The sequence below is a fragment of the Leucopleurus acutus genome (assembly GCF_964270905.1).
Source record: "Leucopleurus acutus genome assembly, chromosome: 7".
NCBI lineage: Eukaryota > Metazoa > Chordata > Mammalia > Artiodactyla > Delphinidae > Leucopleurus > Leucopleurus acutus.
Window position 1 is genome coordinate 24,103,854 of NC_139150.1, and position 24,721 is coordinate 24,128,574.

The 24,721-nt window shown below is 43.0% G+C and overlaps 1 protein-coding gene across 1 annotated transcript; it reads left to right on the plus strand.

Moving 5' to 3' along the window:
- Positions 1 to 4,731: 4,731 nt before the first annotated feature.
- Positions 4,732 to 24,001, plus strand: FRRS1L (ferric chelate reductase 1 like; the record flags this gene model as incomplete). The annotated part of the gene is made up of 5 exons (XM_082842042.1): positions 4,732 to 5,138; positions 16,157 to 16,241; positions 18,323 to 18,461; positions 21,638 to 21,884; positions 23,829 to 24,001. The coding sequence occupies exons 1-5, from the start codon at positions 4,901 to 4,903 to the stop codon at positions 23,999 to 24,001; spliced, it is 882 nt and encodes a 293-aa protein (XP_082698168.1). The 5' UTR covers positions 4,732 to 4,900.
- Positions 24,002 to 24,721: the final 720 nt, after the last annotated feature.

The following is a 24,721-nucleotide window of genomic DNA, read 5'->3' on the forward strand; positions in this document are numbered from 1 at the left end:
ATTTGATACTAATGATTATAAAAAAAAAAAAAGTAATGCCTCATTGACTAGCATCGTTGTAAAATGAGGTAATGTACGCAAATATTCAGATAACAGAGGATTAACCCTTTAAGTGCTGAATCTATACAATTTTAATATTTTTTTGAGGGAAATCTTTCTAAAATGTATTACACACTTCCCTGCCTTAGTAAACAGAGTATACTGGAGAGTAGTTAACCTTTTCTTGATGAGTCATGGTCATCATTACAAACATCAGCCCCTTTTGTACCTTGGTGTGGTGCAGTGATGTCATCAAGCGCTATCCAGATGTGCAGGGCTTGGCTTGCCTTTCACAGACTAACGCTTTTCTCATTGATGGTTTGCACTGCTGTCTGCTCTATTGGTGAAGCTGTCTGGGGGCAATTGTGGTATTTGGGAACTTTTACCCCCCACCCCAATACTACATGACCCCGGCCGTACTCTTAAAACAGCTTTAGCCGTTCTTTATGTTGTGTACACGATACAAAATGTGTTCCTGTACAGTACGGGGGAAATATCTGTTTCTGGGGTTGTCACCTCTTGCCAATCCCTCCTCTTCTAATCTGCTTTCTCAGTCTTCTGCTCTTCACTTCCGGCTCTCTGATGGAAACCTCCAGGGCAAAACTGAAGTTTTCTTGAGGAAGCCGGGAAACTCAGTGTTACATACGTGTCAGGTTGGCTTTGCTTCCGAGGAGGGATGCATGGGCTTTTTGGCCATTGTTCTCAGGAGGCTGTGAGCCTGCTGCTTCTTCCCCATGTCCCCCTGGGTTCACAGATGTTTCAGAAGGTTGATGTCACTGGAAGTCTGATCACAAACAAGTTGGCTGTTACTGTATATGAAAACCCAGTACCTTTGGCAGCTCAACCCTAACCAGTAAAATCAAGAGGATTCCATTGTTTCAGCAGTTGTCCTGGTTATTTGCCTACGTACATGTATGTTGGGTGCTTGGCATTGTGACCTGAGAAGATGACATTGTGTTGGGTGGATTCATAGGGATAAAAGTGAATTGGTACAATCACTTTGCCTTTTTTTTATACACTTAAAACCAAAATAACAGTACCATACGGTCACACAACACATCTTATGTCCGGGGAGAAAAATCAGCTTGCTGACATAATCATTCCGGAGCAAGTGTTCCAGACTGTGAGCCACAGACTCCTGGTGGGTATGGGGGTGAGGGTTAATGCAAGTGGCCTGGGAATCCTGCAACGCCAGGTTTGTGGATTGTAGATTGCATAGGAGATCCTTATGTTTAAAGAGTTTAAAAATGAGGTCCTAGAGCATTCAGAAGATCCCACCTGAATGTGCCCCAAGTTTTACACTCCCAGAATAGCACAAGAATATTCTGTTACCATCTTTATCTTTCTTTCATCATCTCAAAGATCACAGCTTTTAAAAAACTTGAAATTCACCCTGTTAACCATTTTAATGTATATAATTCAGTATTTTTTAGCATATTCATAATGTCATACAAATATCACAACTATCTAATTACAGAACATTTCCATGATTCCAAAAAGAAACTCCATATCTGTAGTCACTACCAATTCTCCCCTCCCCCTATCTTTTAGCAACCACTAATTTACTTTCTGTCTTTGGATTTCTGTCTATGGATTTGCCAATTCTGGACATTTCATATAAATGGAATAACACAATATGTGGTCTTTTGTGACTGGCTTCTTTCACTTAACGCAATGTTTTCAAGTTTCATCCATGTTGTAGCATGTATTAGTACTTCATTCCTTTTTAATGGCTATATAATATTCCATTGTAAGGATATGCCACATTTTGTTTATCCATTCATCAATTAATAGACATTTGGCTTGCTTCCACTTTTTGACTCTTATGAATAATATGAACATTTGTGAACATATGTTTTCAGTTCTCTTGGGTATATAACTGAGATGGGAATAGCTGCGTCATACAGCATCTCTGTGTTGAACTTTTTGAGGAACTGCCAAGATCACAACTTTTATTTCATAAACAATCAAAAGTGAAAAAAATCACATATATTACTAGACAGACAGAAGCATGGGCAAATCTGTTGTTAAACTGGTCAGATACCGAGATGCAGCACTGATTTGTGGGGGGTGAAGTTTATAACAGAAAAAAAATTGTTTTAGAGAAATGGCTTTGAGAAGATAAAATAAAGGTGCTATCTTTTTTTAAAAATGCAAATGAAATTAAACTCAGGTTCATCTCTAAGTTCTTGTTTGAATTCCCAACTCTTGTTCAGGCAGCGGTCTCAGCATGTTCAGGAAACGTTCTTCCTTGAAAAATATGTACAAAAGAGAAAACCACAGTATTGTGGGTTCACATCAGTGGGGAGCAGAGGCTTTATGCAAACCCTGGGATGTAACAAAGTAGGGAATATGTGCTGAGGGTGAGAACAGGTCTCCCTCCAGGGCTGAAATCTTGTAAGAAAACAAAAAGAATAAGAAAATCCCAAAAGCAATTTAAGTGGATGAGAGAGAACCTCGTGAAAGGAAGCAGCCAAGCCTGTAAGGAATTGGAAACCAGAGTAGGTTCTAAGGCCCTGGGGTGGCGTGCAGACTTTTAAGTGACCCATGAAGATTATGGGTATTCTCCCTAGAAAAAGCTATACATCACACATCATTCCAGCACTTTCACTGGATCCTCACACCACCCCTGAAACCCATCTATGTCCGCCTTTGAGTCCATGGACCCCAGGTCCTTGATCATGGGTAGCTCACTGAAATCTGCAGTTTACCTACAAGCTTCATTTTAAGCTGTGGGTGCAAACCATCCTCCAACACCAGCACCCGACATCCCCTGCCCCCCCCCCAAAATAGCCCACCTGGTTTTACCAGACCAGTTTACCAGAAGAATGACCTGGTTTTAATCTGCTTTATATCTGGCACCATCACTGTTAATTGTATTAATTAAAATGAAGGGAATACAAAATAAGTTAATAGATAACAGCTTGGATTCCCAAACCAGTGAATCAACACCAGAATCAGAAGTCCAAAGCTTGTTTTTTTTTGCTAAACATTGGTCCATTTAAAATTGGCCATATCTTTCCTGATAAACAGGAAGATGAAAAGAAAGACATTTCAATTTTTAACAATAAGATTTTATTTTTGGATTTTTTTGTTCTTTTAGGGATACTCTAACAGATTTTCAATTGATTGGATTTCTTGTATTTTAGAATTTTATCCTCTGAAAGCTATGTTTTTGGGAAAGAAATGTCTCTGTTTTGATTTTTAAAGTAATTATAGTTCATCTTACCTTTTTCAAGCAGTAAATCTGACATATTTCTTACAACGACTGGGATATTGGGAGACCTAGTGAAACCCAGGGTTTCCATGAATTATACCTGAATCACCTGTCAGGATAAACACGTTTAAACTCCAATTGGACAACCCACCATCAGTGTTAACTGATACCTAAAAGCAAACATTTGACCTCTGGGTCACACAAAACTTCTCACTTCTCACAGCAGTCCCCTGTCTCCCATCTCTCCTGGGCCAAAAAAGGTTGTAATCACTAGTTTCTTTTGAATTTTTGTATTTCAGAACCATAGGCATATTCATTCGTTCATTGTCATAGGGTTTAATACTATAGGTATTCATTCAATACCACTGATCCTCACCTCTATCATCTTACCTAATCTCCAGTGCATCATGGAGGTTACTGATCACCACGTGGCACTGCCTGACTTCTGGGCCTACGTTTGAAACCTCCATGCTTTTCTGCCTCCGTAATTATTTTGTTTGTTTATGCAATAAAATAAAATTTAAAAGCAAGCTAGAATGCTGGATCTGCAATACTAGCATAAAAAGAATTGTATCCATGTTTTCTAGCGGAAAACAGCTTAGCAGTTTGCATGTGTTATCACTCCAAAACCATCATTTGGAAAGGCCTGGCATGTAGTTAAGTGCTTGGTGTGAATGAATGAATGAATGAATGGCTGAGTAAATAACCGGAAGTGAACTGCAAGCGGCAGGAATGGATTTGGCAAAGTCGGGAATTCCACGGTCTGGGCCTGCCAAGGCCTGTACGTGCTCGCTGTGGGGAAACCAGCAAACCAGTTGCCTGGTGTTGAAGGGGGCACGTTACGCAAGGGCACCGGCAGCCTCTGCTGACTGCACACGCCAAAAATCTATGTGAATCCAGCCCAGAGAGCTGGGTTCTAGTTTCCCTCGGGAAACTAGACCTTAAGGACCTCGGACCTCGGTTTACCTATGTTTAAAGTGGCCCTAAGGACCTCGGTTTACCTATCTATAAAGTGCGGATCTTGCAATTTCAACTTTTTCAGTGATGATCCCAAGAAGTAAATGGATATAGTAAGTGCTTTATATAAACCAAAAAGTGCTGGAACAAGGTGGGGGAAGCAGTGACTCTGACAAGGTGTGTTCAAGGTGAACTCTCCGGGGAGCACTTCTTAAATGTGAACATATACTGGGGTCTCCCGGGGATATTGGTAAAGTGCATCCTGAGTCACGTGTCTGCCGTGGGGCCCGAGATTAGTGATGCTAACATGCTGGCCTCTGGGGATGCTGCCGCTGCTGCTCCGTGGACCACAGAAATTCTGAGTAGTAGCAAGAGGGTAGAAGGGCCAAATCTCTGTCTGTGAGAGACTCGTGGAGGGAGGGAGGAGAAATGGGAGAAAGAACGGAGGCAGAGAAAGAGAGTTCGGGCGAGGAGAAGAGGATGCTAGGAAGAAGGGGAGGCTTCTGGCGCAAGCGAGGATGCGCAGACCGAGGCTGGGAGGCGGCGGGTGCGGGCGGCTCCGCGGCTGCGCGGGCTGCGGGAGGGGGCGGACGCGTGCTGGCGGCGGCGGCCGCGCAGTACCGACCCTGGTCCCGCGGCGCCCCTGCTGCGGCCCGAGCGGCCTGGCTGCGGGATCGGTGGATAGCGATGGCGCGGCCGCGCCGACAGTGCCCGAGGGCCTGGGCGCCGCTGCTCTTGCTGCTGCTGGCCGGGCCCGTCGCCTGTGCCGCCAGCCCCGCGGACGACGGCGCGGGCGCCGGGGGCCGGGGGCCCCGGGGCCGCGCGCGGGGGGACTCGGGCTCCGACGAGGCGGTGCCGCGCCACGACTCCTCCTACGGCACCTTCGCGGGGGAGTTCTACGACCTACGCTACCTGTCCGAGGAGGGTGAGGCTGCGGGAGGATGAGGGGCTGCGGGAGCGGAGACCTGGGACGGGGACCGGAGGCGGCAGGAGCGGGGGCGGGGGCGGGCAATTGGTTAGGATGCGAATGGAGGCAGCGCCGGCCCGGGCCTCGGCCCGGACGGGGAGCGCGTGGCTCCCACTACCCATCCGCCTGGACAAGTGGTCTCAAGAGCTGTCAGCGCCTTCCACCCGCTGCTGGCTTTACAGGTGGGGAGACTGAGGCCGGGAGAGGCAGGTGGTCAGCCAAGTCCTGCGAAGCTGCGGACAGGTGGGGCTGAGCCTAGGCTCCCCCAGTTTTCAGCATCTGGCCTCCACTCTCTGTCTCTGTCAGGGATTGGGGTAGAGGGTGGTAAGGGAGGAGACTGCCATCTGGCCTAGGGTGTGTGAGATAAGAGCAGCTGGTGGGAAGCAGAAATCCCAATTTAAAGAGAGATGTTGCCTTATTTCCTCCCTGTCTGTATGGACCTAAATTTGCAGTGGCTAGTGTCCCAAGCTCAGCGTTCTGTTCGTGCTCACTGCCCTGCCCATGAGAGCCGGGTCACATCTCTTTCCCCACTTCCATCCCACTTCTTTACTGTCTTCCCACATGTCATGCATCCCTAGTGTGAGCCACCATTGTTGGGGCCTGGTGGGCCCAGAGACAGGGTGTTTGTCCCTCAATGACCTCCCTGTAGAGGCAGTGTTTCAGTGAGCACAAAAGCCAAGCTGATTTTCTTCAGAAGGAATGGAAACTGGCTTCTTACTTCTGCAATTTGGAAAGTGATTTTCCTTTTCTTCTGCTAAGAGGAATATCCAAGAATCAAGTTGGGCTTTGAAATGTTGTGTGTCCCAGCAGATGATATGACGCTGGATGTATCTGTTACTTAAGATTAGGTTTAGTTACCTACAACAAACAAACATTAATAGCTTAAATAAGATAGAAGTTCCTCTGTCACGTAAAGAAATCTAGAAGTAGGCAGTCGAAGGCCACTGACTAGTTTATAAGGAGATTGCTCAGAAGGCCCATGTATTCTACTTACACTTCATTAGCCACAACCCAGTCATATGGTCACACATAGGTGCAGAGGAGGCTGGGAAATGTAGCCTTTATCTGGGAAGTAATACGCCCAATTCAAGAGCTGGACTTACTGTATTATATGGAGAAATGGATTTGGGGAAATACATTAGTTGGGTAGATGCTTAACTGCTGAAACAGGGACCCCAACATACAGTGGCTTAAATAAGATAGTTTATTTTTCTTTCACTTGAGTCTGGCTGGTCTGGGCAAGTGGCCTAGCTCTGTTCCACAAGGTCATTCAAGGACCTAGGTTCTTTCCCTGATGTTGTTCCCCCACCCTCTAAGGCTTTGTCCTCATCTGTGTGGAAGTCAGGTTGCTTGCACGTCTTTGTTCAAGCTTAAGGAAAGGAGAAAGAGAGGAAGTTCAGGACAAACAATTACCTTTTAGGCTGGTTGCACAAATCACTGCGGTTCACATTTCTTTGGCAAGAACCTAATTACATGACCTAGCTGCAAGGGAGGCTGAAAAGTAGAGTGTTCTAGCTGGGTAGCCATGTGGTCAGGGAGAAGGAAAGAATGCAGGGGCAGAGTAGGGGAACAACAAGCAGAAGTAGAATCTGTCACTCTATAAAAGAATAAATAGTACAAAATCCATCTCTTTTTGAAAGCATGTAATACGTAGTTATTCTGTTCATAGTCAGCCTAGCACACTGCTAGGTGACTCAAAGGTGGCACATGAGAAATTATATTCTCATTGGGCACATGCATCTAACAAATGGAGAACAAGGTCAGATTCTATGTCAGTTTGTATATATAGAGAGAATGAAGTTAGTTGTATAGTCCAGGCACTTTTATGAACATGGACATCAGGTGGGCTGCAGCCCAAAGGAAAGCTTTATAGAGTTGAACCAGGAAGTGTGAGAGACTTTGGTGAGACAAAAGGGGGAGGGCACTTAGGTGAGGTGACCCTACAGGGGTAGCAGGGCCTGTGATGTGTACAAATCTCTAGTTTGTCTGCTTGGCACTCTCACCCATTCTGCACATACAACCTGAAGCCTGGCTCTAACCCTCAAAAATCTGCAATGGTTCCAACCTACTCCCTGGAAGAAGCTTCAACTCCTTTATCTGGAATTTTCTGTCTGACCCAACTTTCATTTACAACCATCTCTCACTCCTTCCTTTCCCTCACTCTGAGCTTTCACTGCCCATTCTACCCTTCTCTCTGATCCTTTCACTTATCTTCAAAGGCTGATCCTACAACCATCTGGTAGGTGCTAGTGGGGATGTTTGTGGGGTGAGCCTCCCAGGGGAAGCATGTCTACTAGATTACCCTAGGCCTAGGCTTTAGCCTTGTGGGTCCTGAGTAGAGACTTTCCCAAGATCCTTAGAAATAATCAATGACACTGCCTTAAAAGGGTACTGCCAGAGATGGAGAAGCAGAACGAGGAAATGTCCCTGAATGGTTTCCCACCCAGGAGACGAAGGAAAAAGGCATCAGGAAGAGTGTTCCATGCCATGGGGAGGCCCAGTGAAGAGTTAAAATAGTTGATGGATTCAGGAAATGAGAGGTAATGGGTGGATTTTCCTGGGATGAGTTCAGTGGAGAAGGAAGAAGGGAGACCAGTTGATTTTGGAGGAAGTGGCAAATGAAGAGGTAGAAATAGTACCTTTAAACAATTCTTTCTATCAGTACAAGTGGGCTTGTCTTTTTCTAGTGACTGGGCTGTTTTCTCTATGCAGGGTACCCCCTCCTCAGGTTCAAAGTTGCCGACAAACTGAATTTTTAATGAAAAAGTAGCCCAGTAGTATGAAATCAGAAAAAGGGAATTAGAATAATGGGGTGGGCATGGAGAATTCCCTGAAACTCTGGTTGAGCCCAGTGACCGTTACCCACCTTGTCCAGAGACCATTTCTCCAGTGTCCAGGTTGCCCAAGACCCCCAGGCCACAGACTGAACACTGGCTGATTCGATGTTTCTCATCACCCCCTAACATGTTCATTTTTTTAAATTTAAATTATATTTTGGTTTAATGATGCTAGTTTTCAGAATTCTCGAGCTAAGACATTCTCATTTCAGAATGTCTTAGCCTGTACTACTCAGCCTTACAGCCCCAGCTCAGTTGCTGCCTCTTTCAGAGGGCTTCTCTGCTTTTCTCCCCCCATTCCCTGCCATTAGGCAAGATATTCTCCCAGAGTACACTGTCTAACCGTGCTGTGACCCTTTGTGCTCTCTGTGGTTAACAATTTGGATAGGTTCTTGGTGCTTGACTCCTATCACTCATACCCTCTTACCCTTGAGGTTCTCAAAGCCAGAATCTGTATATTCAGAACAGCAGTAGAAATATAAAACAGATCACCACATGATTATGGGCAAACCTCCTATTCTGAGGTTTCTCTGAAAAAAATGGAGTTGGGTGTTGGCTTAGGGTTAAGTCCTGAGTGAAGCCTGCTGCTCCCTTTTCCTTGCTGCTAAGATTTACAGACCAGGTCTGAGGAGCAAACCCTGAGACTCATCAGCCAGCCACTTGGATGATGGTAGCTGGCTTGTCCTTGGGCCATATCCTACCTTGGAAGGAAACAAGGAACACCGTTCAAGGTTGCTTACCTTTAAGGCATAGTAGTCTGACCACTTGTAAAACATGGCCCAGTCAATGAGTTTCTGACCATTGAGTTCTGACCACAATTTTTCCCATCTTGGGAAAGAGCTAGTAAGGCAGTAGAGAGAAGAACAGAGCTTGGGGGGAAGGGCAGGAGTTCCTTCATCTGCCTATATTCTTCCTGCGTCTACTGTGTATTGTATGTGGATACATAACTAATCCCCATACATATAAACATTTGGGATGCTTTTCCCCTTATGGTGCATATATACGTACTGAGAATAAAAAGACCCCCCCCCACACACACAGAGGCACATGCACACTTATTTTTTTCATTTATAGTATTTCATTTATAGTATTTATAGTACGTTGGTTTGAACAAAGATAGTGTCACCTTTTTCAGTGATAAAGTAGAAACAGCATATATACATATATATATATATATATATATAGTTTGGGGGCAGGAGAATAAAACCAAAACAAATCACAGAAAAGGTAAATAATTTAAAGGTAAATAATCTAATTCATATCCATGAATCTAACCCAATAATAACACTAACTGGAGCTGACTTTTATTAAGTGCCTACTGTGTGCCAGTCACTGTCCTAAGTACCTTACCCATATTAACTTTAATCTTTATAGCAACACTGACTTAGATACTACTGCTATTCCCACTTTGGAGTTAAGGAAACTGACCCCCAGAAAGTTTAAATATTGTAGCTAAAGTCACACAGCTAGAAAGTAGCAGAGAACCGGGTGGGTTTGTTGTTGATTGACTTTATGGATAAGGTGGTGCGAGGTGTCCAGCGTGCTTAGAAGAGAGGGCCCCCGTGGACCTCTCTTCTAAACACATGTGCTAGGAAATGCAGTGGAACAGGCGGGATGGGGCATTTTTATGGGCAAACTTGAAAAGAGGGGCTTGGAATTGATGGAGTAGTCAGTTGGGAACTGCAGGTTCCTGAGTGGTGGAGTGCCATGATGAAAGCTTTGCTAAACGGGCTCCACGTGGGTGGAATGTTCCATTTTACAAAGTCCCTTGACATTTTTGCTTCATTATATGGTTCTGATAAGCAGAAACGATTCAGGCAGTCCAGAAAGAGAAATAGGCTGATGCAGTAGCTCTCAGAGGTTTGAACAGATAATTTCTGGTTAAAACTTCAAGGAATTGAGTACCAAATTAATACCTGAGGGCTGTGATCCAAGCAGTTAATTAGAAGCAATAAATAGCAAACGAGAAGCCATTATCCACCTAGTGGAGTACGGCAAAATAGGCTCAAGGGATTGCAAAAGAGGAACAGATAGTGGCTGCGTGTTAGGCAAGAATGGAAACAACAGAGGCATGTTGAGAACCTGGAGAAATGAACCAAGACAATAAGTGCCTCTTGAAGGGAGGTAAAAATGTCTTTCATCCTCCAAGACAGAACAGTTAATTGGAGGGGTTTACAGGGCACATGTGAGAAGAAGGAAAGGGAAGGAGAATAGAAAGGTTTTTTTTGCCTCAAACCAATATTATTTGGTCTTCGTCCAAATTTTAATTTTCGAGAAAGAGAAAGAAAGCACTAAAATGGAAAGTGGAGGGAAAGGAACAAACAAACAAAACCACCAAAAACCAGTAATAAAAAGGTGGGAGCAACAACATTCTAAATCAACTTATACTTCAATAGAAGAAAAAAGTGGGAGCATGGATAAAGCTAAGGGGAAAAGCAGAAGCTGGCATGGCTGGGCGTCTGACGCATACATCTCAGGACTAAGGAAGACGAGTGAGTGTAGGAGAGATAGGAGGGGGCGGGGAGAGGCCAGTAAAGGTCTTCAAATGGCGTCGTGACCAGGTCTGATTTCTGTTTTAGAAACCCGGCGCTGGTGGAAGAATTAGAAGGGAAGTGGGGGAATCAGATAGGAGGTGGTACAATAGCCAAGAGGCAGGCTCATGTTTCAGGGTGGGAATGAAAGGAATGGTGACGGAGGAAATGTTCCAGGTGGAGGAATCTAGGGTTTCAGGGTTGGGAGACTGGGGGTGGGTGGTGGGATTCTTCACTAAGATAGAAAACACAGGAGGAAGGGCATTTGGGAGGTGGAGAAGCTCAGTGTTGGGCGTCTGGAATTGTTTTGCTTGTGGAATGTCCAGGCAGAAACCCCTGGAGGGAGTTGATTGTTGGGCTTAAACGTTGACAGAAGAAAAGGAGAAGTGCCAAAGAATTGCGAAGTTAGAGAAAGAAAAACTCTGAGGAAAGTAGGAGGAAAGAAATAACGAAGTAGCAGAATTTAATGAAACAGAAACCAAATATTCAGTAAAGAGGATCAAAAAAGCCAGAAGTGATTCTTTGAAAATATGAATGAAGTAGATACATGTATTAGTCAGTGTTATCCAGAGAGACACAACCAATAGGATGTGTATGTATATATAGATGAGAGACAGAGAGAGAGAAGTTTATTTTAAGGAGTTGGCTCTCACAGTTTTGGAGGTTGGCAAGTCCAGAATCTGCAGGGTGGGCTGGCAGGCTGGAGACCCAGGAGAGAGCCGATGTTATAGTTCAAGTCTGAAGGCCACCTGCCACAGAATTCACTCTTGCCTGGGGAAGGTCAGTCTTTTTGTTCTGTCCAGCTGGGGATGAGGCCCACCTACATTATGGAGGGCAATCTGCTTTACTCAGAGTCCACTGATACAAAATGTTAAATGTTTATCTCATCCAAAAACACTCTCACAGAAACATCCAGAATGATGTTTGACCACATATCTGGGCACTTGGCCTAGCCAAGTTGGCACATAAAATTAACTCTCACGATAGGATTCTGGCAAGATTGATAAGGAGAAAAAGAGAGAGGACAAATAATATTAGGAATGAGAAAAGGGAGAAATAACCCTAGACATAGCAGAGAGTAAAAAGCTCATATAGGGCTTCCCTGGCGGCGCAGTGGGTGAGAGTCCGCCTGCCGATGCAGGGGACACGGGTTCGTGCCCCGGTCCGGGAAGATCCCACATGCCGCGGAGCGGCTGGGCCCGTGAGCCATGGCTGCTGGGCCTGCGCGTCTGGAGCCTGTGCTCCGCAGCGGGAGAGGCCACGACAGTGAGAGGCCTGCGTACCGGGGAAAAAAAAAAGCTAATACATTACAACTCAATAATAAAAAGACAGCCTACCCTATTAAAACATGGAGAAAGGCTCTAAATAGACATTTCTCCAAAGAAGATATACAAATAGCCAATAAGCACATGAAAAGATACTCAGCATCATTAGTCATTAAGAAAATGTAAATCAAAATCATAATGAGATACCACTTAACACCCACTAGGATGGCTATAATAAAAAAAAAAAAAAAGGACCTTCCCCCAACCCCCCCACAGTACATTGCTGGTAAGAATGTAAAACAGTGCGGCTACTTTGGAAAATAATTTGATAGTTCCTCACAAAGTTAAACGTAGAGTTAACATATGACACAGCAATTCTATTCCAAGAGAACTGAAAACATATGTTCACACAAAGACTTGTACACAGATGTTCATGGCAGCATTATTCATAATAGCCCCAAAGTAGAAACAACCCAAATGTCTGTCAGCCCCTGAATGGATAAAAAAATGTTGTATATCCATACAACGGAGTGTTCCATAGATCAAGAAATATCGTTAATTCTGTGTACCTAGCGTATTTAAAAATTAAAATTCTACAATAAACATAATTTTCCAATAAAATTGTACAGTGCATGTAAAACAGATCCAATTGAATATCTTTATTCTCTAGGCTTCAAGATGATAACTGCTAATAAGATATGGTTTTTCACAAACATTTACATTGTATTGCTATTCAAGGATTAATACACTTACTCTCTACCCATCAAGGTTTAGTCAGAAAGACAGAAACCAATTTTTTAAGCTTTTTAAAACAGGATAACCAGCCCAGGGAGCTGTCTGAAAAGGTATTGAGGGGACTGCAGAAGCAACAAGGGAGCTCAGAGAAAGTCACTTTGGGAAGCGGCTGCCGGCCCTGGGGCTGAGAGAACAGAGAGAAGCGCTTGAGGTTGTGAGAGCCAAGAGCTCAGACAAGGGACCTCCCTCTCCCACCCCCACCCTAGAGGTGCAGCCCATCCTCTGAGAATGGGCTGTCTGCCCAGCTGATGCTGGTTCCTTTGAAGAGGCTAGTCCTGGGAGTCTAGAAAAAAGCTGTAAACTCAAACCGACTGCCAATGCAAGGATGAAGTAGAGTTGCTGAGGACTTGCATATTGGACAGCAATCAAACAGGAACAAATGGTCTTTCCCTCCTCCTGCCTCCCAACCTCCCTTTAATGTTTTCTTTTGGCAGAACCTAGCCAGCTGGCAAAGGAGAGATGTGGTTTGCAGAGTACTAGCCCATCCTACAGCTGGCTGTAGAGGCTGGGTTGTAGCTGAGATACAGGAGCTTAAATATTGGCACGTGGTCCAAACTTATTTTATTCCAAATAGTAGATCATTTAATTTCAGGAAAAAAAATATAATATTGCTTTGCTTATATTCTGATACCAACCCCACAGTTGGTGTCTTGAAATTCAGTTCTGGCACTAATGACCCCACAGGTTAAAGGGCATGGTCCACAACAAGACTAGCCTCACTTCAGACCAACTGGCTACCAATCCAGGGGCCACTCACAACCCCCCTTGGGTTCTATAATTCACTACGATGTCTCAAAGGATTCAGGAATGGGCTGTACACACAATAACAGTTTTAGTATCAAGGATACAGCTCAGGAACAGCCAATGAAGACACACACAGGGCAGAGTCTGGGGGGCTCATGAATGCAGTTTCCATGTCCTGTCCTGGAAGGAGAGGATTCCTCTCCATGGAATCATGACTTGTCACCCTCCCGGCATATCAGTGTGTTCACCACCAGGAAGCTGCACTGAGCTTCAGTGTCCAGTGTTTCTATTGGGGTTTCATTACCTAGGCATGGTTGATTTAATCATTAGCTACAGAATTGAACTCAATCTCCAGCCCCTCACCCCCTCCCTGGAGGCAGGGCTAGCTCAAAGCCCCAAACCTCTAATCACATGGTTCGTCTTTCTAGTGACCAGTCCCCATTCTGAGTCATCTTATCTCTTAGCATAAACTCAGGTGTGAACCCAAGGGGCTCAGGAATAAGAAAGACCCATTGGGAAATTCCAAGGATTTAGAGTCTCCTTCCCAGGAACCAGGGACAAAAACCAATCAAATTCTTTATTACAAAACATCGTACAGGGACTTCCCTGGTGGCACAGTGGTTAAGAATCCGCCTGCCAGTGCAGGGGACATGGGTTCGAGCCCTGGTCCGGGAAGATCCCACATGCCACGGAGCAACTAAGCCCGTGCGCCACAGCTACTGAGCTTGCGCTCTAGAGCCTGCGAGCCACAACTACTGAGCCCGTGTGCCTAGAGCCCATGCTCTGCAACAAGAGAAGCCACCACAATGAGAAGCCCGCGCACCGCAATGAAGAGTAGCTCCCGCTCGCCACAACTGGAGAAAGCCTGCGTGCAACAACGAAGACCCAGTGCAGTGAAAAATAAATAAATAAATTTATACTTAAAAAAACAAAACATCTTACAAAATGAGAAGAAAATGTGATATTATTAAATGATGCCCAAATTCATTTGACAACAAAAGTTCTCATTCGAAGATTTAGAAGCATATAAAATAGGAAATCAGTGCTAGAAAAGCCCTCAGAAATAAGCCATTTACCAACATTAATAAGCTAGTTCAATACATTTACAAGTGAGCTTTGTTCCAGAACTTGCTCTTATTCGGAGCTTAGAAACCCATTCTTCTTCTAGAGACGATCTTACCCAATGGTTAGTTTAAAAATTTAATAGTAATAATAATCCAATAGTAATAATTACTGGCATTTATTGAGCTGGAAATTTGCTATGTGCTGATGTATTATTCTAGATGCTAGGAACTAGTAAGGACGATGGAAGGAAATGGTGAACCTGCGTCAGAAGCAACATTACAAGAGATTGTCTTTTTCAGACACCTATAGAACCTTAAAAACATAAGTAGTCATTGCATTCCTGGACAAGTACTCTGAGAAAAAATAGCCACAGCATTGTAGTGAGAAATAAGAGGAAGAACATATAGGATGATGCTTAACATAGTAGCATCGAACTCCATAAATAGTAAGAGAAAAACAAAAAACTCATTCAAGGTGGGACTCAGTCTATAGTACTTAAGTGGATTTACGACTTAGCATAAAATAAGCATGAAAATAGAAAAAGTAATGCATCTGGCCCAAGCACTTAAAGATGGTGAAAAGGTAGGGCTATACTTTAGTATGTGATCAAGATCCAGGGTAGTAGAGATGAACTGTCCATAGAGCACAGATATGAACCAGGAAAATGCGGCCTGGTGACTTTTTTTTTTATTGAAGTGTAGTTGATTTACAATGTCGTGCTAATCTCTGCTGTACAGCAAAGTGACTCAGTTATACACATATAGACATTCTTTTTTTAGATTCTTTTCCATTGTGGTTTATCACAGGATATTGAATATAGTTTCCTGTGCTATACATTAGGACCTTCTTATTTATCCATTCTAAATGTAATAGTTTGCATCTGCTGTTGGCTTTTTTTTAAAGTATAATTTAATGAAACAAAGTAAACAAAACCTCATTTAAAAAAATTACAAATCACAAAGAAAGGACTTCAGAATAGTGAGAAAAGAAAAACTAATACAATAATTTTTTTAAGTGTATTCACACTGCCTAATATCTATGGGTGATTTTATTTATTCATTTGACAATCATTCAATGTCCAGTGTCAAGCACTGTGCTGGGCAGAGAATACAAGATGAATCACACATGGTGCAGGGAGTGGACAGCCTAGAAGAAAAATATCTGTGTCACAGACTGGAAGCATAATGCAGGCTTTCCTTTGATGTGTGGTTGAATGCATTATGATGTTAAGAAAGATGCGTGAAATGATTTGTTTAAAGAATTAGTGAGATAAAATGTTCTATACAGCTTAATGAAAAACGGAAGTTCAGAGAAACAGAAAAATCATATTATAACATATAGATATAAATGGAAAACCTCTGCTATCAAATATAGAAATGTTTCATTTATTTTTTCTCTTAGAACATGTGTATTGTATAAAACTGTGATTTTCATACTCTCAGGGGACAGTGGTGAGCCAGTGGGTATGATATTATGTCCTCTTTCAGTGCCTCAGGCTCCTTACCTGTAAATGAGGAAAAAGCCCTTTCTCAGTTAACACGCAAGGCTGGGTTCAAAGGTGTGTGCCCCTACCTGCCCCTCGTGAGAAGGGTGATTAGGCTTCAACAGAGCTCTTTTCTGAGGCCTTCACCATTTCTAGACGCGTGCGCTAGAGAATAGTCAACCTACTAAAAAGAAGCATTTCTCATTGGAAACGTTGTTCCTGGATTTTCTAACCATTATTTATTCTCACTGGCCAGGTTACCCTTTCCCTACTGCTCCTCCTGTGGATCCATTTGCCAAAATCAAAGTGGATGACTGTGGAAAAACTAAGGGATGCTTTAGGTTGGTAGATCTGCGAGTTGGATAACTTTAAAGCCAAGACTTTGATTTTACTTCTCAAGGTAGTATTTAAATTGCATGCAGTTCGCTCTAACCAGGGACCTGTACCCCTCATAACTTCAGCAGAGATGCGGCTTGTTTCTGATGGCCACCCCAGGTTTCAGTCTTCCAAGCCTTGAGCTGTAGCATGCCCGTTGGCCCTAGAACGTTCTTCTCTAGGTCTTCATTTATGACTGTACGCCATTGGCTCAGGTGTCTAACCAGTTGGCTGTAGGAAAAAGAATCACATAACACAGATGTCTCTGCTTATTCAGCAGGGGTGTGGATGGGACAGGCAATAATAGATGTGCCTGAGACCCAGTTCCTTTTCAAATCAATAGTCATGACTTATGGGTAGCTGTATGATACTAACTAGTCATTACGCATGGATTATTGTGTCTAGCTAGTTGTCTCAGATCTAGTGAGTTCCTGCCTGATTATTCGTAGTATGCTGTCAAGACGTGATGGGCTGGAGCTAGAAAACAGTAGTGTAGACCGTGGGCCTCCCGTCTAGACAGCTGTGCTTTGTCGGGAAAGCCTCCTTTTCTTTGAATCCTTTATTTCCTAAAACAAATTGTCCTTGAGTAAAGATTTTGATGGCCACTGCACTGAATGTTTTGGTTTTTTTTTTTTTTTTTTTTGGTTCAGTGCTCAAGGAGAAACAATTGAACATGGGGGTTTTGAGTTTTCTTTGATTACAAGTGTATTTCTAAGGAATTTTTAAAAATCCAGTGATATGATTATTGGGGAAGATAGCCAGCAAAGAATACTTCTGGTGGTTAGGGGATATTTTTGAGAAGCGAAGGCATTTTAGTGCCCTGCTGGCTTCAGGGAGACTTCCTTTCTGGCCCATTCACCCCTCTTTTAGCTTTCCTCACCCTTTTCAGGTTTTTCAGCCCAGTTCCTGTGGTCTTGAGCTTACACCTCCTGCCAGCTTCTCAGGGTATCTGCCAGCAGAGCTGCATGTTCCTTGTCTCCCTCCTCCGTCAATACTTGGCAGCCTTGCATCCTGTACTTTTAGATACCTTCCATCTGAGCTTAGATTATCCCACCCGTTGCTACAATTTTCTGTCGTTTCTGAAAATGGTGTAAAGCAGTGTTCCTGAAACTAGGGCTTGCTGATCCTTAAAGGATCCACAAGTCCTCTGGAAGAAAATTTAAATTCATGTTTTCATTTCAGTGATGCTCCTTAAACAGATTAACACACGCATAATCTGGTTATCTGGATCATCACCTTACAGTGCTCTATACTTTAGTGTCTGAATTGTATTAGCACCAAGTAGCCCGATAGAGCAAAAGCAAATTTTATGAATAAATGATGCATTCGCGCCCAGTGAATACCAGATGAGGCATTTGTTTGGTGCCTTGTATGTATAAGTGTTGTGGAGCAATTCAGACAGATAAAAGTGGAGGGGAGTGGAGTCATGTCTAGTAGTAAGAACATGCTCAAAATAGAGACCCTGCAGAGTCCACTCAGACACACTACATGCAGGTAAGCAGAAAGTCGCTTTCAGTGAAATGACCTCATTTGTCACGTGAATGCTATGAATTTAAAAGTTCCTGGTTTTGTAGTTTAATCTATATTTAATTTGCCCATTTTTGTTAGTTTAATTTTGTAGTTTAATTGAAAATTTGTAAGTGAAAAGAACTGGTAATTTAAATTATTTAAATTATTAACTCAGAGAATTTTTTTTCTCTAAAAGGGATGCAGAAATAATTCAGTAATAATTAATATTTGAGAAACTCTAATAACACGTAGAGAACCCTGGCTAGGCCTGGAGGCCCAGGTTCAGTCCTGTTCCAGCTTGATTCACTCGGTAAGTTCCTTCCCATCTCTGGACCTCAGTTTGCAGGTAGATAAAGAGGAGCGTTCCATCTCCATGGTCTCTCCTGAGTGAAACTGGGGTTTTGAGATCCCAGGTAGCAAAGATCTAATTTATTTATTAATATTGCTTAGCATCCTGCCTGACACACAGATGTTCTGTTGATGTATTTTGAGTAAGTGGCTGAGGAAGCAGTAATATCTGTTTTGATATATCCTATAGATATGGCAAACCGGGCTGTAATGCAGAGACCTGTGACTACTTCCTTAGCTACCGGATGATAGGGGCTGATGTGGAATTTGAGCTGAGTGCAGACACAGATGGTTGGGTAGCAGTTGGATTCTCTTCAGACAAGAAAATGGTAAGGCACAAAGCATGATAGAAGCTAATTTTTCTCTTTAGTTTGCTGTGCTACTGTAGACTTTAGAGAATGAGCACGGTTGTGTTTCCCTAAGTTATGACGCCACTTTTAAATGGGAGAAGCCGATTTCTGGCATTTAATTTTCTTTTTCAAAGTAAAGCAAGTAAATTGATCAAATCCTTATAACAATTATACTAGTTACGGCTCTCTGATTACAAGTTAAAAAAAATTTCAAGCTAGCTTAAATGGAGATGGAAGGGTTGGTTATGAGAATACAAGGTGTCTCGTGGTACCTGTATTCATTAGTTATTTCCACAGTACTGCTGCAAGAGAGCCCCCAAAACTACACGGCTGATAACAGGAAGCATTTCTTTCTTGCTCACATGTGTGTGGGTTGGCTGGGACTCAGCTGGGCTTGGCTCCAGGCCATGGCCCGGATTCAGGTATTCTCTAATCATTCTGGAACCAGTAGCTACCCAGGCGTATTTTTCTCATGGCAGAGGCAGAAGCAGAAGAGCTATCCAAGCTTATTTCAAACCTGTGTTCACATCACATCTGCTGATAATATTGCATTGCCTGAAGTAATTCACACAGCCAAGCCCAGAATGAAGGGGCAGGGAAATACACTCCCTCTAGCAAGAAGCCTTGTGAAGGTGTATGTACATAATATAACAGCGGGGGAGTGAAGAATTGTGTCCAACGATTCAGTCTTCCACAGTGTGCATGGGCAGGAACACATCTGGTCCTCAGAAAGGACTGTGGACGGGAACAGGCAGGAACCCAGGTAGCTGACCATCCCTCACCTCTGCTTCTGTCTGTGCCTCTGCTGCATTCTTTCCTCTGGAGCGTCATCATTTGCCATTCACTGTGCCAAGGTGCTTCCCAAATAGCCAGACTTTCTTAGGCCTTTGAACCTTTGCGTGTGCTGCTGCTTCTTCTCTTCACATGGTCTGTTTTGAGGTTCTTCCAGGGAGAGGAGGGCAGCTCAGACCAGGGTTATGGCAGCAGGCGTGGTGGGAAGGGCTCAGATTTCGGATATGTTTTGAAGGTAGCGCTGAGAGTCTTTGCTGGTGGATTGGACATAGGTTGTATGTGGGCGGTAAGAAGAGACTGGGGGATCAGGCTAAGCAATCAGAGCTCCAGTGAGTTCGTTCTTGGAGAGTCACTAGAAGAATGCACTTCTCAGTCCAGGCTGTAAGACAGTGGGTCCACCTAGTAAGACGGCATGGACACTAATTTATATCACTTATCTCCTACTTTAGGGTCAATAGGAGAAACAGCAGGTGTGTGTGTCATCCCAGAAGCTGGCTTGCAGTGCAATTGACCATTTCTTGTCCTGGAATGCATTTGCACTCATGATGCAGCTGTTAAGATTAGGGGGCTCAGGGGAGGGAGGTCGAGTGAGGAGCATTCAGATTTTATGTTTGACATTTTGCTATCTAGAGGCCTTTAAAGTATAGGGCTCAAAAAAAATAAAATATAGGTCTCTCTTTTCTTCTCCTGTTACTCCAAGAAGCACAGATTGAAAAGTTTTCCAAACCTGATGCACAGGAAAAGCAAAATGGAACCCTTTTTTAATAACCTTTAACTTCTTTTGAAATGATGCATTACTGTTTTCTTCGTTAGATTTTATTTTTTAGAGCAGTTTTAGGTTCACAGCAAAATTGAATAGAGGGTACAGAAGATTTCCATATACCCCCCAACACACACGCGCAGAGCCTCCACCGTTATCAGCATCCCTCACAGGAGGGTACATTTGTTATAACTGATGAACACCTATAACGTTTTTGGTTTGTTTTTTACGAAAATGTTAAACCTACAGACAAGCTGCAAGGATAGGACCATAAACTCCTGTATATATGTTTCACCTAGATTCACCAAATGGTAACTTTTTTAATTGTGGCAAAACGTACATAACCTAAAATTTACCATTTTAAAGTATTCAATTCAGTGGCATCAGTTACATTCATGGTGTGGAACTGTCACCACTATCACTTTTTCTCAAACAATAACATTTGCCACATATGCTTTATGTCTCTTTACTGCTGCTGCTACTACAACAACTCTGACTGCTGCTACTACTTACTATTTTTATTATTTTCTGGAAACTTCGGAGGTTACATTGAAGATATCATGACCCTTTAACCCTAAATATTTAAGTGGGTATCTCCTAAGATCAAAGACATTCTTTTTCATTATATAGTTTATTAAATTCAGGAAGTTTAGCATAGATACAATAGTATTATCAAATATACTTGTCCATTTTCAAATTTGCCCTTTGTCCCAATACTGCCCTTTACAGAAATTTTTATTTTATGACTCAGGAGTCTGTCTAGGAACACCATTAGCTGTCATGTATCTTTAGTCTTACGTATTTTGAAATAGTTTCTTATCTTTTCTTTTCTTTTTGGTCTTTCATGACATTGACCCAGTTTTTTGGTAGAATGACCTTCCATTCAGGTTTGTCTGATTGCTGGCTTATGATTAGGTTAGTGTCTGTGTTTTCGGCGGGACTGCTGGAGAGCTGGTGATGTATTCTTCTCTAAATGGCTCATTAGGAGGCACTCGATGTCAGCTATGGTGATACAAACTCTGGTCACTTGGTTAAAGATTTTTTTGCTGTGGATCTTTTTTTTTTTTTTTTTTTTTTCGCGGTACGCGGGCCTCTCACTGTTGTGGCCTCTCCCGCCGCGGAGCACAGGCTCCGGACGCGCAGGCTCAGCGGCCATGGCTCACGGGCCCAGCCGCTCCGCGGCATGTGGGATCCTCCCAGACCAGGGCACGAACCCGCGTCCCCTGCATCGGCAGGTGGACTCTCAACCACTGTGCCACCAGGGAAGCCCAATGTGGATCATTTTTAAAGTCTTTATTGAATTTGTTACAATAGTGCTTCTGTTTTATGTTTTGGTTTTTTGGCCGCAAGGCATGTGGGATCTTAGCTCCCTGACCAGGGATCGAACCCGCACCCCCTGCACTGGAAGGCAAAGTCTTAATCACTGGACCGCCAGGGAAGTCCCTGGTTAAAGATTTTTAATGGCTTTTAGAACAATTTTTGGGTGTGGGGCTTCCAATTACAGAGTTAATGGATCGTATATTTCGGAGTGAAATTTCTTTCTAGCAGAAAAGTTTGCCAAAGACACACCTTTGACTTTTTTCTCCATCATCTTTCGTGTTAGGGTGGTGATGATGTCATGGCCTGCGTCCACGACGACAACGGCAGGGTGCGCGTACAGCACTTCTATAACGTAGGCCAGTGGGCAAAGGAGATTCAGAGAAATCCTGCCAGAGATGAGGAAGGAGTTTTTGAGAATAATCGGGTCACCTGCAGATTTAAACGGCCTGTGAATGTTCCCAGAGATGAAACGATTGTTGATCTGCATTTAAGTTGGTATTATCTGTTTGCTTGGGGTCCAGCCATTCAGGGTAAGCTTACATTTTGGTATCTGAATTAAACACCAGACACTGCTGTGCTTGTAGTCCTTATTTACTGGGCGAGAGAGTGATAAGCACTTGCCTAACATAAGAGAGAAAGGCGATATGAATGTTCTGCCTTCAGAATGTGATAATGGACTTATACACATGAACACAGAAATGGACAAGTTATACACATGCATGGTTAGAGCAAGATATACAAGATAGTATATGATGAGCTCTGTGCTTAATGAAACAGATCATATGTCTGCTGTATATGATATGTGGACTCTAATTCTCACAATGGTCTCATTTACTCCTCACCACGTCCTCCAGAATTGTAGGAATTACCCTCATTTTAGAGAGATTAAGGAACTTGCTCAAGGCTATATAGCTAATTAATGGAAGAACTGAAATTCAAACCTAGATCTGTCTGACTTCAAAATCAGTGAGTACTCTTAACTCCTATGCTCTAAATAGAAAAATACTGAACAGGAAAGGGCCTCTGGCGACTTCTCTAGAGATTGACACTCACTTTATGACTATTCTGGTGGTCATAAATCTACCAAATTATCCTATTGTTTAGCCCATTACTCCTCAAATTTTAATGTGTATGGGGATTGCCTGGCTATATTGTTAAAATGCAGTTTTCAGTAGGTCTAGTGTGGGGCCTGAGATTCTGCATTTCTAACAAGTTGGTCCACTGATGACCTCACTCTGGGCGGCAAGGCTCTTCAGCATTTCCCCAACAGTGACCCAAGCATATCATGAAGCCTTTGAGAGGCTGCTAAAATCAAGTTACACTGTGTCTACAGCATTCCTCCTGGTTCATCAGCCTGATGGCCTGACCAAGGATGGAAGGGAGCTGTTCTCAGTCCCTGTATGAGAACTCATTCTGGGAATTGCATCTTTCTCATCAATTATCCATTGCCTAATCTGATCTTTTTTTCCTCTTCAAATTGTTCCCATTGATCGATTGGAGATTTTATACCCTTTTTTTTTGCCTGTTTCTAGTTGGGAAAACATATGGATGCCTCCAGATTTGTGACACCTTTTCCATTTGCTTATTTCCCAGGTTACCGACAGTGGACCTACAGTTATACCTTTGAGTACTTTCAGTGCCCTGGGAAATAAACTATGTCTTAGGCTGGAGAAATGAACTCATTTTAAATGATGGGATTTGGAATCTAAAACTCTGGGCTTGAGTTTGGTTCTGCCTCTTGGTAGCTGTATCTAGCCTTTCCCTCAAGAAAGGTATGAATTGGAGTTACATAGTTAAGCCTGGGAATTCATGTAGGTGACCAATGATTGAGGTTAGGGAGGAGAGGTGAATGGGACCAGTTGAGAGAAAAACTCTTGCCAGCCGGAGGCGTTTGGTTTGTGTTAACAGGAGGCAGCACGGACACTGCAGCAGGGGCTTGACATGTCCAGTTGGACACAGCTTCTCTAGCAAATAGTACCTTAAAAAACCCTCGCTCTGAGCCCTATTTCCAAGATCTCCGCTCTAAATTGATATGCTTTAGTCTCCTAAATTTCATATGGGTTAATCCAAAGGTCAGGCCCTTCCTATCAATTTCAGCTTATTAAGCAGCCTTTGCATACAGGTCAAAGAATGTTTCCCATCCAAAGGCTTGTTTGGTATCTTAATCCTCTTACTTTCTGTACCATTCCACACCACTCTGCCAGACAGACATGCAGACATACAGACACACAGCACACCACACCCTCTCTGGTCTGGCCTGGGCAGGCTACCACTTGATATCCCATAGACTTCCGTCTGCAAGGGAGTCCATGTGGTCAGGAGTGGTTAATGAGCCATACATAAAAAATATATTTGCAAAAAAAATAGTAGCTCTTGTTCTTTGAAGTTTAGTTTTTCTGTGGTTTGCATGTATCATTTTAAATCTGTACCTTTTTTCTATCGCCCCTTCCTTTTTATTTCTTTCCTCTTTAAAGGCTCCATCACCCGACACGATATAGACTCACCACCGACTTCAGAGCGTGTTGTCAGTATTTACAAGTATGAGGACATTTTTATGCCATCAGCTGCCTATCAGACCTTCTCCTCTCCATTCTGTCTGCTTCTCATTGTTGCCTTGACCTTCTACTTATTGATGGGAACCCCTTAACCACAGCTGCAAAGCCAACAGATTCAATGCATTATTAGAAAGTCTTTAGTATATTTTTTAAAAATATGCAGTATAATTTTAGCTTCTATTATGTAAAAAAAAAGACTTATATGATTCAGCTTTCTGGAAGAAAGAGCAAGTTTCTTTTCTAAGCGAAGAGGATTGTTTAATAATGACCCCATACTTTGGGAAAGTACTTAAAACTTTTCTAAGCACTCACTTTCAAATATGTTTTCTTATTTGAGCTTCCCAACATCTCTGAGTTGGCTTGATGAACATTATTATTGCCATCGTACTGAATGGGATTTGAGACCCAGGAAGGCTCCCTTTTTATGACTCTCGTGCCATGTAGCCTTGGCTACTTGATAAGATAACACATAGCAAGGTAGAGAAAGCTAGGCATAGAAACCATGTCTCTAAACAACCTTTACTCTTCCAACTACAGCTCAAGAGAGTTACTTGGAGTAATACTAAGGAGAACTTCACTGGATGGCCCAAGTTCACAGCCAGCCTTTTAGGCAGAAGAACTTTCAAATTTTCATAAAGCATGAAGGCATTTGGATACTTACACAGCTAATGAGGAGAATGATGGAGATAATAGTGATATGAAAATGGTTCATATTTATTTGAAGTGTCTTCTGGATTAGTAAGTAGCTAAAAGAACACATTTTTTTTTTGCTGCTTGGAAAGGTTAGAAATGGAACTGTGAGTGTTCCTGAA